Below are 13,672 nucleotides of genomic sequence, written 5' to 3'. Positions count from 1 at the left end.
GGAAGCCTCTCTGATGGTGACTGGAAGCCTCTCTGATGGTGACTGGAAGCCTCTCTGATGGTGACTGGATAAGGCTTTCATCTATGAGTATAGCAGAATATCATCAGGGGTCATTTTTATTGTCAATTTTTTTAAGAGCAGTAGAATTTGGTTTTATCCTAGGTCTTTGGACTATCTAGACTCTGGTTCTTGATTACCCAAGCAATGTTAGCCTACCCAGGCAGACATGGGTTCTGTCTCATGGCCTGGGCCTTAAGTCAGATCAGATCTGCTGGTCACTCCCACAAGCTCTGTGCCACCATTGTCCTAGCATATTTAGGACAGCTCGTAGAGCAGAGATTTTGTTGTTGGGGAAGCATTTACACTTCTCTTTTGGTAGCCTGCTGAATTCCTTTCCACTAAAACGAGGGGGCGAAGGTTCTGTGTGGGCATTGGCTCGACTGCTCCATGTTCAGTGAGTTATGTGGGTATTGTCTTCAGCAATGAGGCTCTACTGTCAGTTGGTGGAGAACAACCTACTGTCTTGGCAGCAGCCTGGGTTGTTTGAGGATTTCTCTAAGACCCTTTGGCCAACAACTCAAATGGATGAAGCTCAGCCCTGGTACTGGAGCCTTGCTTGGTGGCAGGAGCTGGGAAGTAGGGGTTCTGGGTCCCTCATTCTTTGGAGACTTCGTTAGAGTCACCTTCATGAAGTTTCCATACCACTCCTCAAATGCTCTTCAATTCTAGTTGTCTCTCCTTCATCCCCTCCCCCAATCCCATCTCCCCTCCCCCTTCCCATCTGCTCTTTCTGTTGCTCCCCCACCCCCATTCCATTCCTCCCAAAAAATCTATTTCTCCCCTCCCAGGAAGATCCATGTGTCCTCCCTGCTCCCTCCCTCTATGCCGAACCTCTCTGGATCTACAGATTATAGCTTGGTTATCGTTTATTTAATGGCTAATATACATGTATAAGCAAATACATACCATATTTATCTTTCTTGGTCTCGGTTACCTCACTAAAATTATTTTTTCTTGTTCCATCCATTTGCCTGCAAATTTCATAATGTTATTTTTTTAAGAGCTGAGTGTTGCTCCATTGTATAAACACACCGCATTTTCTTTACCTATTATACTGTTGAGGGACATCTAGGCTATTTCCGATTTCTGGCTACTATGAATAGAGCAGCAATGAACACAGCTGAGCAAGTGTCTCTGTGGTGGGATGGCATGTCCTTTGGGTCTATGCCCACGAGTGGTATAGCTGGGTCTTGAGGCATTCCCACCAGCAATGGAGGAGTGTTCACCTTGCTCCTCTGCATGGCCAGAATGAGCTGCTGTTTGTTGTGGTTTTCATCTTAGTCACTCTGACAGGTGTGAAATGGAATCTCAAATTAATTTTGATTGAATTCCCTTGATGGCTCAGAACATTGCACGTTTCTCAGCCATTTGAGATTTCTCTATTGAGAATTCTCTGTTTAGATCTGTACCCCATGTTTTAAATAGGATTATTTGGGTTCTCGATATCAAATTCCTCGAGTTTTTTGTATATTTTGGATATTAGTCCTCTATCAGATGTGGAGGTGGTAAAAATTCCATTCTGTAGACTGCCACTTTGTCCAACTGACAGTGTCCTTTGCCTGACAGAAACCTTTCAATTTCTTGAGGTCCAATTTTTTAATTGTCAGTCTTAGTGCCTGCTCTGTCAATGTTCTTTTCAGAAAGTCACCTCCTGTGACAATGCATTCAAGTTTATTCATCATTCTCTTTCTATTGGGTTTAGTGTATCTGGTTTTATGTTGAGGTCTTTGATCCACTTGGGTTTGAGTTTTGTTCAGGGTGCTAAGTATGGATCTATTTGCATTCTTCTACATGCAGACATCCAGTTAGACCAGCACCATTTGTTGAAGATGCTGTCTTATTTCCAATATGTATTTCTGGCTTCTTAACAAAAACTCAAGTGTCCATAGGTATATGGATTTATGTCTCAGTCTTCAATTCCATTGATGAATGTCTCCGTTTTTATCCCAATACCATTCTGTTTTTATTATTATAGCTTTGTAGTATAACTTGAGATCAAGACTGGTAAGACCTCCTTCAGTTCTTTTACTGTTCAGAATCGTTTTAATTATCCTGTTTTTTGTTTCAGTGTGTGTGCGCGCTTGTATGTTTCCATATGAAGTTGACAATTGTCCTTTTAAGATCTGTGAAGAACTATGTTGAAATTTTGATATAGATTGTATTCAATCTGTAGATTGCTTTTGATAGGATGATCATTTTTCCTGTGTTAATCTTACCAATCCATGAGCATGGGAGAGCTATCTTCTGATGTCTTCTATAATTTCTTTCTTGAAAGACTTGGAACTTTTATCATGCAAATTTTAAATTTCCTTGGTTAAGTTTACCTTAAAGTTTACCTTTATTGTGAAAAGCGTTGTTTTCCTGATTTATTTTTCAGTCTGTCATTTGTATTTAGGAAAGCTGCTGATGTTTTGAGTTAATTTTGTATGCAGCTACTTTCCTGAAAGTGTTCATTAGCTGTAGGAGATCCCTGGTGGAAGTTTTAGGGTCACTTAAGTATACTATAATATCATCTTCAGATAAAGATACTCTGACCTTTTCATTTCCTATTTGAATTGAAGACCTCCGCAGAGGGGAGACCCTCACTCAAGTCTCAGAAAGTCGCGGCCACCCAGTAATCTGCTCGAGACACCATGTACCAGAGCAATTGCGAGGTTTATTAGGGCGTGACAACTAGCTGCTGGTCAATTCGTATGCCCACGCAGGAGCTGAATTGACCCCGACAGCCAGTTTTAGAGGGGTTTTTAAGGGGAAAAACCACAAACCAAGGAATGGGGAGGGGGCTCATGGTTGTTAAGGTGGCAAACATAAAAATAGCGGAACATTCCAAAGGAACCCAACCTACATGAGTCAGGATCAGGTGAAAACTCTCTGTACGCTTATCTTTCTCAAGAATGTGGTCCTGCCCTGTCACTGTGGCCTTGCCTGTCACTGCGGTTCTCAGCTTGGTTCCCAGCTTGGTTCCACCTAGTTCACTTGCATTCTTTCCTTTCTCTTTGCAGATAGGCCAGTTCCAGTAATGGTGACTGGTCTTTCCACATTCCTAACTTGCTTCATGGCTCGGTTTCTCCATGTCTTTATAAAGAAAGCCTAAAGAATATTTTATATGTCTAAAAAGGATTCTATATACCCAGTATCTATAATTTTTCACTCTACAGAATACTTTCATCTCCTTCAGCTTTCTTGCTCTAGATAAGACGTCAAGTACTGTATTGAATAGCTATGGAGAGAGCGGATAACCTTGTCTTGTTTCTGATTTTAGTGGAATTCCTTTGAATTTCTCTCCATTTAAGTTGAAGCTAGCTGTGAATTTTCTGTAAACTTTATCATGAAGGGGTGTTGGGTTTTGTCAAAGGCCTTTTTCTGAATCTAATGGGATGATCATGTGTTTTTCTTTCCATTTGTTTATAGAATGTGTTATATTATTGATTTTTTTTATATCAGGCTAACCATACATCTACAGGATTAAGCCTACCTCCTTGTGTTAGGGTCCAATAATCTCTGAAGAATGATACAAACAAACAGACTCAAACAGTGTGCAAAGGCAAAGAGTGTTTATTCAGCTGAATTTCCAATACGTAGGGGTAGCCACATTGGAATTGGAGACCTCTGGTGGACCCATCTTTTACTGTCAGTTAGGGGAATTTCAGGGAGGGGTATGGGCCCTTTTACCTGGATCGGTTAGCTCTATCTCTAGGGGTCTGACTAATTCTACAATTGGTTGGGTTCTGGAGACTTCCTAGGGGATCACTTACTCATTTTTGCTACCTATTCTCAGGCCAGATGACAAGGTGTCCTCCGATTGGCTGCCTGAGGCTGTTGTTGGCTGGCCACAGGTTCCTGGATCCAGGTTCTCATTTCTGGAAAACAGAAACTTAAGCCTAGCCTCCCAAACTGCCAGTTGGCAGCCTGTTGTGGAGTCCCCCTGCCTCTGAGCTTAGACCCTTCAGTTGATCATGGTGAACGATGTTTTTGTGTTCTTGGATTCAGTTTGCAAATCTTTTATTGTGTATTTTTGCATCTATGTTCACAAGGGAAATCGGTCTGTAATTCTCTTTCAATTCAACTTGTTAAATCTTTGTGTGGTTTCTGTATCAGGGTAAACGTGGCCTTATAAAGCAAGTTGGGCAATGTTCCTTGTGTTTCTGTTTTGTGAAATAATTTGAAGAGTATTGGTATTAACTCTTCTTTGAAAGTCTGGTAGAATTCTGTGCTAAAACCATCTGGCCCTGACCTTTTTTGGTTGGAAGACTTTTAATGACTGTTTCTGTTTCACTAGGGATTCTAGATCTGTCTAAATTGTTTACCTGACCTTGATTTAACTTTAAATGGTATCTATCGAGAAAATTATCCATTTCTTTTAGATTTTCCAATTTGGTGGAGTACAGGGTTTAAAGTATCTCCTCATGGTTCTCTGGGTTTCTTCAATGTCTGTTATGTCCCTAGTTTTCATTTCTTATTTTATTAATTTGTGTAGTCTCTTTCCAACTTTTAGTTAGTTTGGATAAGGGTTTATCTACATTGTTGTTATTCTCATAGAACCATCTTTTTGCTTCATTGACCATTCGTATTGTTCTCTTTGTTTCTAGTTTACTGTTTTCTGCCCTCAGTTTGATTATTTTTCACCTTGTTCTACAACTTTCAGGTGTGCTGTTAAGTTGCTAGTATGAGAACTCTCCAGTTTTGTTTTTGTGTTTTAATGTAGATATTTAGTGTCTCTTAGAACTGCTTTCATGTGTCCCAAAGTTTAGATATGATATATATTCATTTTCATACACTTTTCTAAAAAGTTTTTCATTTTTTTATTTATTTTGACCCACTTTTCACTCAGTAGAGAGCTGCTTGGTTTCCATGAATTTATAATAAGCTTTCTGTTTTTTCTGTTGTTATTGATATCAGCTTTAATCTGCGGTGATCTGGTGAGATGCAGGGAGTTATTTTAATTTTCTTATATCTGGTGAGACTTGCTTTGTGTCTGAGTATGTGATCCGTTTTTGAGAAATTCCCATGAAGTGCAGAGAAGAATATATATTCTTTTGTGTTTGGGTGAAACTTTCTGTAAATGTCTGTTAGGTGCATTTGGCTTATAATGTCTGTTAGTGCTAGCATGTCTCTGTTTAGCTTTTGTCGAGATTACCTGTCTATTGGCGAGAGTTGGGTCATGAAGTCTCCCATTGTCAGTGCATGAAATGTCTGTTACCAGAGTACTGTGCAGGCACACCCTGTCCTCACCAAAGTTCCAATGGCTAGAATTCTAACATAAATAAACAGGAAAAAGAAATCCCAAGACTCATGGAAGACAATGCAGTCCTGAGCCTGAGGTCCCAGGAACCTGGCTTCAAATGATACCACAGAGCCATCATAATGGCAGTATCACAAATCACGAATACAAGCCAGTGGCATAAAGCAACTCACAGGGCTACACCCATCTGGTTCTCTGTAAGGCTGCGGCAAACATGTTGGAAAGACTTTATGTTCAGTGACTAGTGCCAAGGACATGAGAGGTGCACAGGTACGGGAATGAAAGTAGATCCCCGGCCAGGCGGTGGTGGCGCACACCTTTAATCCCAGCACTTGGGAGGCAGAGGCAGGCAGATTTCTACAGAGTGAGTTCCAGGACAGCCAGGGCTACTCAGAGAAACCCTGTCTCGAAAAACAAAAACAAAAACAAAAACAAAAACAAAAAGTAGATTCCCCACCCTTCACACTGCACAGACATCAACTCAGAATGAATCTGAGACCTTAATGTAAGACCCAGAACTTTGAAACTTCTAGAACAGGGGTTCTCAAACTCACCTAATACTGTGACCCTCTAATACAGTTCCTCAAGTTATGATGACTTCGACCATACAATCATTTCACTTGCTACTAACTGTAGTTTGCTTCTGTTGTGAATCATTCTGTAAGTATCTAAGATACAGGGTATCTCATTCCTGACCTGCATGAGGGCACAGTCCACAAGCTCGGGTATTCAGACGACTCCAGTTTCAAAAGAAATGCCTGTTGAGAACAACAGCAACAAATTAGCAAGTTCTCAAGTTGATTTAAAGTTCAGTCTCTGATGAAGACTCCCAGGGAGGCTCAATCTCCAGTGGGCCTCAGTCTCCACTCCTGTTCTTGTTTCTCACCACAAGATGCAGGTTCTGGGACACCCCTCATGAAGTAACCGGTTTCCTAAAGAATTCAACTCTGACTCTCCCCTCTGTGGTTCCCCATTAGGCATTCATGACTGAAATGCAGGTGGTGGCTGAAATTATTCAACACCTAGTCCAGAGGCCTGAGGACTATCTGGAGAACATTGAAATCACTGTGAGGCTGTATAAGGAGCTCCTGCTGAGCGCTCTGGAGGTGAGAAGGGGCTGCTGCAGTGCTGGGGGAGAAGGGGCTGCTGCAGTGCTGGGGGAGAAGGGGCTGCTGCAGTGCTGGGGGAGAAGGGGCTGCTGCAGTGTGGCATCTTCAAGGGTCTTTGTTTGATAACACTCCTCACAAAATCCTCACCTCTTGTTTCTAAAGGTGTGCTTATTTAGTGAGTGAGTGTGTGTGTGTGTGTGTGTTACACATTCACGTGCACCACATGTATTCAGAAGCCTGAGGAGGCCAGAAGAGGGTATAGGATCCCTGGACTGGAGCTACAGCAGTTGTGAGCCACCTTGTAGGTGCTAGGAATTGAAACTGGATCCTCTGCAAAAGCAGTAGTGCTCTAACCACTGAGCTTTCCTTCCACCCCACTCACCAAGACTCTCTCTCTCACACACACAAGCACGCTATTTACTCCTTCAAAGCACCTCCATGCTGCCCAAGATAAGGTAAATATGATTTCCAGAAGTCGCTAGGTTGTTTACAGAGATGAGAATAAGAAGAGAGCCCCACCAGCAAGATGACAAGTTAACACAGATGCTGTTTTTCAACTCCGTTTGTCAGACCATAAAAGCTAAAATGGCCAGTGACAGCAGGAAAGGATGCACAGCCTCTGCATTGCTTGTGAGACTTCTGAACTATACAACCTTCTGGAAGAACCAGTGCCTAACACCTGCTAACATTAAAGCCTGCTTTCGGAAGTAGCTTGTTTGTTTTCAGCCTATTATCAGCACCTACGGATTTAGTGAGAGACGCTTAGTAGGTGAACATAGAAATAAGAAATGAGGGTGGAAGGTGCGTTTGCCTGCATTCCCTCAATGGCTGCCCTCAGTCCAGTTACACTGGAAATTATGGAAGAAAATGGGGTTTTAAATTTAAAGATAAGTAAAAAGTCTTTAACAGGATATTATAATCTGCTTAATAGCAAAAGATTGTTAAATAAGTATTGTAGCCACAGCACGTGATCCCATACAACCGTGAGGATGGGACGTTCACATAATCTTGTAAAGAGATAGCGGAATATTGAATATGTTTGTGGAAAAGTAGGCGCCGGAGTTTCATGTACATAATGATATCAAAACTGCAACAGCTTTTTTTTTTTCTCGGCATAGAAGACGGGTGGGAATCAGTAGAAGTAAGTCTCCTTTCGGTGAACGGGCTAAAGTTGATTTTCTTTGTCTTCTTCTGTTCCGTAAATTTTCTATAAAGCGGTGTGCCCTAAAGTGATAAACGGGACAGCGTGCTGATTACTGATGTTGTTATGAAAAAAGTAGATGATTGAAATTTCAATCAGCTTTTTCTGTGTTTTCAAAACAAATTAGCAAAGTCATGTGCTGCAAAATGTCCCCCAAGCCTTCTGTATCACGAAGGACTTTTAAGTTTTAGAGTAGAGGAAAACATGAGGGAAAAAAAATTATGGACAGTAGCAGGAGCGGGCGTGGCATGGGGGCGTGGCATGGGGGCGTGGCATGGGGTGTGGCGTGGAGGCGTGGCGTAGCTCAGGACCAAGCCCACAACTGCGCAAGTCCCCAACACAAACACATGGCCCTGGTAGGCAGGCTAGCTCTGCCTTTGGAAAGATTTGTTGGATGCTGCAAATGACCACATTGTAACCTGCATAAGATGCGCGAATTAGCTCTGAAGACTTCCTCACAGTACATTAAGATTCTCCCCTTGTATTCAACTTGCCTTTTGATTTTCTCCAGGAGGTAATGGCTGAGCATAACCCCCAGTATCTCATCGAGCTAGATGGGAATAAGTCACCAGAGGAGCTCTTCATGGTGAGTATAGCGTGCGGCACAGGCATTTCTCGCGGGTTGAGAAATTCTGAGTCGTTTCTGGGTTGGGCTTATTTTATGAGGAGTTCTATTTCTAGTGTATTACCATGAACTTTTGTTTCAACACTTTAAACTTCCGTGTTGCATTTGTTTATCTGCTGACGTTTAAGGCAAAAGAACACCTGAATTTTAAATTTCTCTATGGCTACAGTACCCCCAAGAAAAAGAAAAGCAAATGGCCGACAGGAAGCAGGCAACAGGGTGCTGACATCCGCAGTCACTAAGGGTGTGCAGCTTACAACCAGAACGGATGCTACTTCACACCCACCACGATGGCCAAAGCTGTTTGTTGTGAATGAGATCCCAGGTCTAATACCTGGTGCCACAAATTAAATAATAACACAAAACACAGTAACTATTTTTTAAGTCCCATACACATCTGGTATACTGATGGACTCTGGGAATGCATATGGAAAGGAAGCCAATGAATCGGTCTGTCCGTCCGTCCGTCCCTCCCTCCCCTTATCCAGCACCCAGTCCATTGAGGAAAATAAATACACAAGTGACAGTGTGCATTACAATCTGAGAAGTATATGGTATTTCAGGAGCGTGTGATAGAAGGACAGACAGTATCTGATGGTCATCTGGGTGGATTCCACTTAAGGATGAGTGAGAATCAGACCCTAAAGGCTTGATGCAGGAGTGGGTGGGACACATTCTCTGCTGAGGGAAGAGTCCATACAAATACCCAAGGATCAAGAGAGAACAGAGCGAGCTGCAGGAACCGAACTTAGGGTTGAGGCCAGGATGAGGTAGGAAGTGTGGGGTAGCCCCAGAGTTCTAAAGAACCAGGCAGAGACACTGTCAATTAAAGAGTTCAGATCTCATCATGAGGGAACAGGCAGCCAGGGAAAGGTTTGAAGCCAGGAAGGAAAGAAAATCTACTCAGACTGCCATATGGGGAAAGAGGAAAGGAGACACAAACTGGAGGTAGGTTAGCTACCTGTGGCTCTCATGGTCAGTCCAGCAGAAGATGGTGGCCTACCCTACACTGGTAATGGGCAGGATTGTGCAGAAGAGGGAAGAGTGAGGACTGCTTCAGAAAGTGTACCTGGTGGGACCCGTGTTGAAGTAATTATTGAAAACGGCTGCTGGTCAAGCCGACTAAGCTGCAGCGGCTCTGCCTAGCTCAGCCACCATGTTCCTTGGCCGAAGGCTACGTGCACACGCCACAGCTAGAACAGTCCAGCCAGAAACACCAGCCCTGCCACCCACGAGACGCCAGCGTAGGAGATGGCTCTGCCAATCTTCCATGCTGTCTCTGCCAGGCTGGGCATTGCCCAGACCATCCCGCCATCCACTCGGGCCCAGTAATAAAATGAGACTCTAATGCTTAAAGATTAATCAAAGGCTTTATATATTTGGTAAAGCTCAATAACAATATGCCCATACAATTAGAGTTGTTTTTCAATTAGCTAACCTAAATATAAGTTGTTACCCGCGACTGCTCTCCATACCTGCGTGCCTCTTCATCCTCCTGCATCTCTGTCTCTCTCCAACCTCACTCCTCCTCCTCCTCCTCCTCCTCCTCCTCCTCCTCCTCCTCCTCCTCCTCCTCTCCTTACTCCTCTCACCTTAGCTCCTCCTACAGACCCGGTCAGCCACTGTAGGGGTAGGGGAAGAAGAGAGAAGATAATGGCTTATCTCACAGGTGGGAGCATGATCAGGATGCCAGCAGTGAGGCCAGACCAGGGACAAGCCCTCACATGGGACACGTGCCTACAAGACTACAGAGCGTTCTCTCCTCTTTGCCAAAGGCCATGGCCATGTTCAGTCTCCATCTAATTGAATCGAATAGCAACATCTGCCAACGCCGTCCCCTCTCCTGACCTCCTCTGCCAACGCCGTCCACTCCCCTCTCCTGACCTCATCTGCCAACATCTGCTGTCTATTCCCCTCTCCTGACCACCTCTTCCCTGGGCCTCTGGAGCCCCTCCACAATGGCTCCATTGCTTCTCCCTGGACATTGCTAAGATCTAAGGACTAAGGCTGGAAGGGAGGGTAGTTGGCTCCATGAGCTCCTCTAGGCCACACCCCTCTTCCCTTCCCCCTTGGGAGACTTCATCAGGGCCAAGAGCTTTGAAAACCTTCTCAAAACCGTATGACATAAAATCTTTGTACTGTCCCGGATCTTTCTGCCGAATCATGTGCCAGTACACTACACTCAGCTCCCTCTGAACCATTCAGTGGCTGCATGTCCAACTAGAGAGCTACTGCTTGGCTCATATTAAGACGTGCAGAGCACCGCTCCACAGTCACCACTGCCCACCCATACGATTCTTCCTGTAAGTGTCAACTCTATCCCACAAACTCGGCCCTTCTCTATGGTCCCCATACCCACGCCCACCCCATCAGCATACACAGCAGACTTCTTCAAGGTGCACTTGCTGAGACTTGCCCAGTGTTCTGGCCCCAGTACTGGCACTCCAGAACATTCCATTTCTCAAAACAAGTAACATGGAGAAGCTGAGCATTAAGGGTCTAAGGTAGCATATGCCACCTAAAATGAACTAAGTTGTTGACAAGGAACCCAGACAAGGTTAAACTGAGTGCTAATCCAGGCTACCACAGGCTCCACTGCTTTTGGCTGTCTCACTGTCTCTCGCCAACCATTTCTGGTATTAGCTTGTTTGTTTTTTACCCCATATTGCCCCACATCTTACCTGCATTAGTTTCCTAGAACTGCCATGAGAGACGCCCACAAATGAGGCAACTGGAAAGGATAGGAATTATCTCTCACAGTTCTGGAAATTCAGATCAAGGCCCCCGCAGGGTTGTTCTCCATCAAGATTGTCTGCAAGAGGCCCATTCTCACCTCCTCTGGATTTGGAGTCTTGCCATTTTATGGGCTGTAACAGCATCAACTCCAACACCTGCCTCTGCCCACTCTGGGCTCTTTTTTCCTCTACCTAAAGAGGTCCAGGGCCAGAGGACAGACAGACACAGGTTAGAATCTATCCTCTAAAAAATATTTTAAGGGCCTAACTTTAAACTGTGGATATGGCCTTATTTGAGCATGAGGTCTTTGAGAGTTCATTCCAATTAGGGAGTACGGCCTCAGAGAGAGAGGCAGGAGGCAGCAGTGTGACATCAGAAGGAAAGAGCGCAGCCATGCACCGCAGTGTGATATCAGAGAGAGAGAGAGAGAGAGAGAGAGAGAGAGAGAGAGAGCAGCCATGTACTGCAGTGTGACATCAGAGGGAGAGAGTGCAGCCATGCACTGCAGTGTGACATCAGAGAGAGAGAGAGAGAGAGAGAGAGAGAGCAGCCATGCACTTCAGTGTGACATCAGAGAGAGAGAGAGAGAGAGAGAGAGAGAGAGAGAGAGCAGCCATGCACTGCAGTGTGACATCAGAGAGAGAGAGTGCAGCCATGCACTGCAGTGTGACATCAGAGAGAGAGGGTGCAGCCATGCATATACAAGCCACCAAGAGTTCCAGTTAGGGCATGCCTAGCATGCATGAAACCACAGGTTCCATCTCCTGCACCACGTACACTGTGTCACGTGGGATATCCCAGAACTCAGGAAGGAGAGACAGGCAGTCTCAACTCAAAATCATCTTCTACTTCATAACAAGTTCAAGGATAGCCTGAGATTTATGAAACTTGGCCTCAAAAGACCAACATTATTTATATATAGAATTATATTATAGATTATATACTTATATAATTAAATATATATTTCTATAGATTATGTATTTCTCTATAAACACATATTATATATTATAAGATAAATAGTATACTTAAATAATATATGTTTATTAATATATATTATATAATAGATAATATATAATTATATATAATATATGCAATATGTTATAAGTATATTATATTTGTGTATATTTATATATTATACATACCATATATTTATACATTTTATAAATATTTATAATATTCAAATTTATACATGTATATTATGTGTTTCACATATTTATATATTACCTATAATATATATCGATATATACATATATTAAGGAAACACCAAAGATCTCCAGCAATGCATAGAAGCCAGGAAAGACTGAGAATAGACTCCACACAGAGATTCAGAAGAAGCATGAACCCATGACTTTTTCATAACGTCTGCCATGCTCAAGTGCCAATGAATTCAAACGCTTGCTTTTTTACCTTCAGACAGTCATCGAGCGGCTGAAGTACTTGAACGTGAAGCGAGCAGCCATCATAACCAAGCTTCAGGGCACAGAGGAGGAAATGACCGACATAATAGACACTGTAAGTTCAACTGACCCGCTTGAAAGCACGCCTGCTCCACGCTGTGTCCCTAGCACGCGTCGCCCACAGTCTAAGGGAGAGCTCTCCATAAAGACAGCCCTTCTGGGAGTGGAGAGATGCTCAGTGTTTAAGAGCACTGGCTGCTCTTCCAGAAGTCCTGAGTTCAATTCCTAGCAACTGCATGGTGAGTCACAACCATCTATAATGTAATCTGATGCTTTCTTTTGGTGTGCAAGTATATATGCAGATATGAGCACTCATACATATATATATAATATATAATATATTATATATATTATATATATTATATATATTTATTACACATATATGATATATATATATAATAAAAATAAAAAAGACATCTGCTAGGAAGAAGCTACATTCTGAGCACAATATGATTAGTGACACTAACTGCAACAAAACAAAGATGTGCAAATAACAGACACAACCATTGTTAGCTTGAAGGTTTGATGCATTCTGGGAAGGCTAGCTTAGCCTATATGCATAAAAAAAGTTAACATAGTGTAAGTAGATACCAAAATTCAAATAGGCTAATAGTCGCAGAAGCCATTTTGATATGGAGCACAACATAACCCGGATGTCACGGTAGGTCAGTGCAGGTGGAATCTGGTCCAGCAGAAGAAGGGAGGTGGGCTCAGAGTCTGGAGAAACAGTTGTGAGAGCTTTTGTCGGTGCTTTGCTTTGATGCCAGGAGTTGTGAATGTGTTCATCAGAATGGCTTATCTCCATGATCCAAAATGAAGTTCTATAGCCAATGAATTCTGACAGCCTTGTGAGGCTGGAGAGTTAGTTGAGTTGTTACAAGTGCTACTCCTGAAAAATACCAGATACAGTTCCCAGTGCCCACATGGGGGTTTGCAACCACCCGAAACTCCAGTTCCAGGCAATCTAATCCCCTTTTCTGACTGCCTCAAGCAGCAGGTGTGACCCTCACCCTCACTCCCCCTGGGGATCACAGGCCAGTATCAGTCCACGAGGGAAAAGGAAGCAGAGAGGGACTGGGTGTCAGAAAGCCTTGTGAGTACATAGAAGACACATAGGGAACAGCTAGCCACAGGGAGGCGGGTAAACTTTCCTTGGAGGCTTATATAATTTGAGGGACTAGGGATAGGAACATTGGGATAGACAAAAGTCACTGGCTAAAGACTTAGGGACTGTACTGCCTC

At 43.3% G+C, this 13,672-nt stretch overlaps 1 protein-coding gene across 1 annotated transcript in view; it reads left to right on the top strand.

Annotated features, from left to right (window-relative positions):
• The window catches only part of Ak9 (adenylate kinase 9), a 118,184-nt gene that overhangs the window by 12,852 nt on the left and 91,660 nt on the right, over nucleotides 1-13,672 (top strand). Inside the window, exons 7-9 of the mRNA XM_028769052.1 lie at nucleotides 6,280-6,408; nucleotides 8,124-8,202; nucleotides 12,391-12,485. Of these exons, the coding sequence (XP_028624885.1) occupies nucleotides 6,280-6,408; nucleotides 8,124-8,202; nucleotides 12,391-12,485 (303 nt within the window). The remainder of the gene's footprint in view (nucleotides 1-6,279; nucleotides 6,409-8,123; nucleotides 8,203-12,390; nucleotides 12,486-13,672) is intronic.

Source organism: Grammomys surdaster, unplaced genomic scaffold (genome assembly GCF_004785775.1).
Source record: "Grammomys surdaster isolate TR1022 unplaced genomic scaffold, NIH_TR_1.0 190, whole genome shotgun sequence".
Taxonomy (NCBI): Eukaryota; Metazoa; Chordata; class Mammalia; order Rodentia; family Muridae; genus Grammomys; species Grammomys surdaster.
Note: the sequence above shows the minus strand (reverse complement) of the source record. Positions and strands in the feature narration are given on the sequence as shown.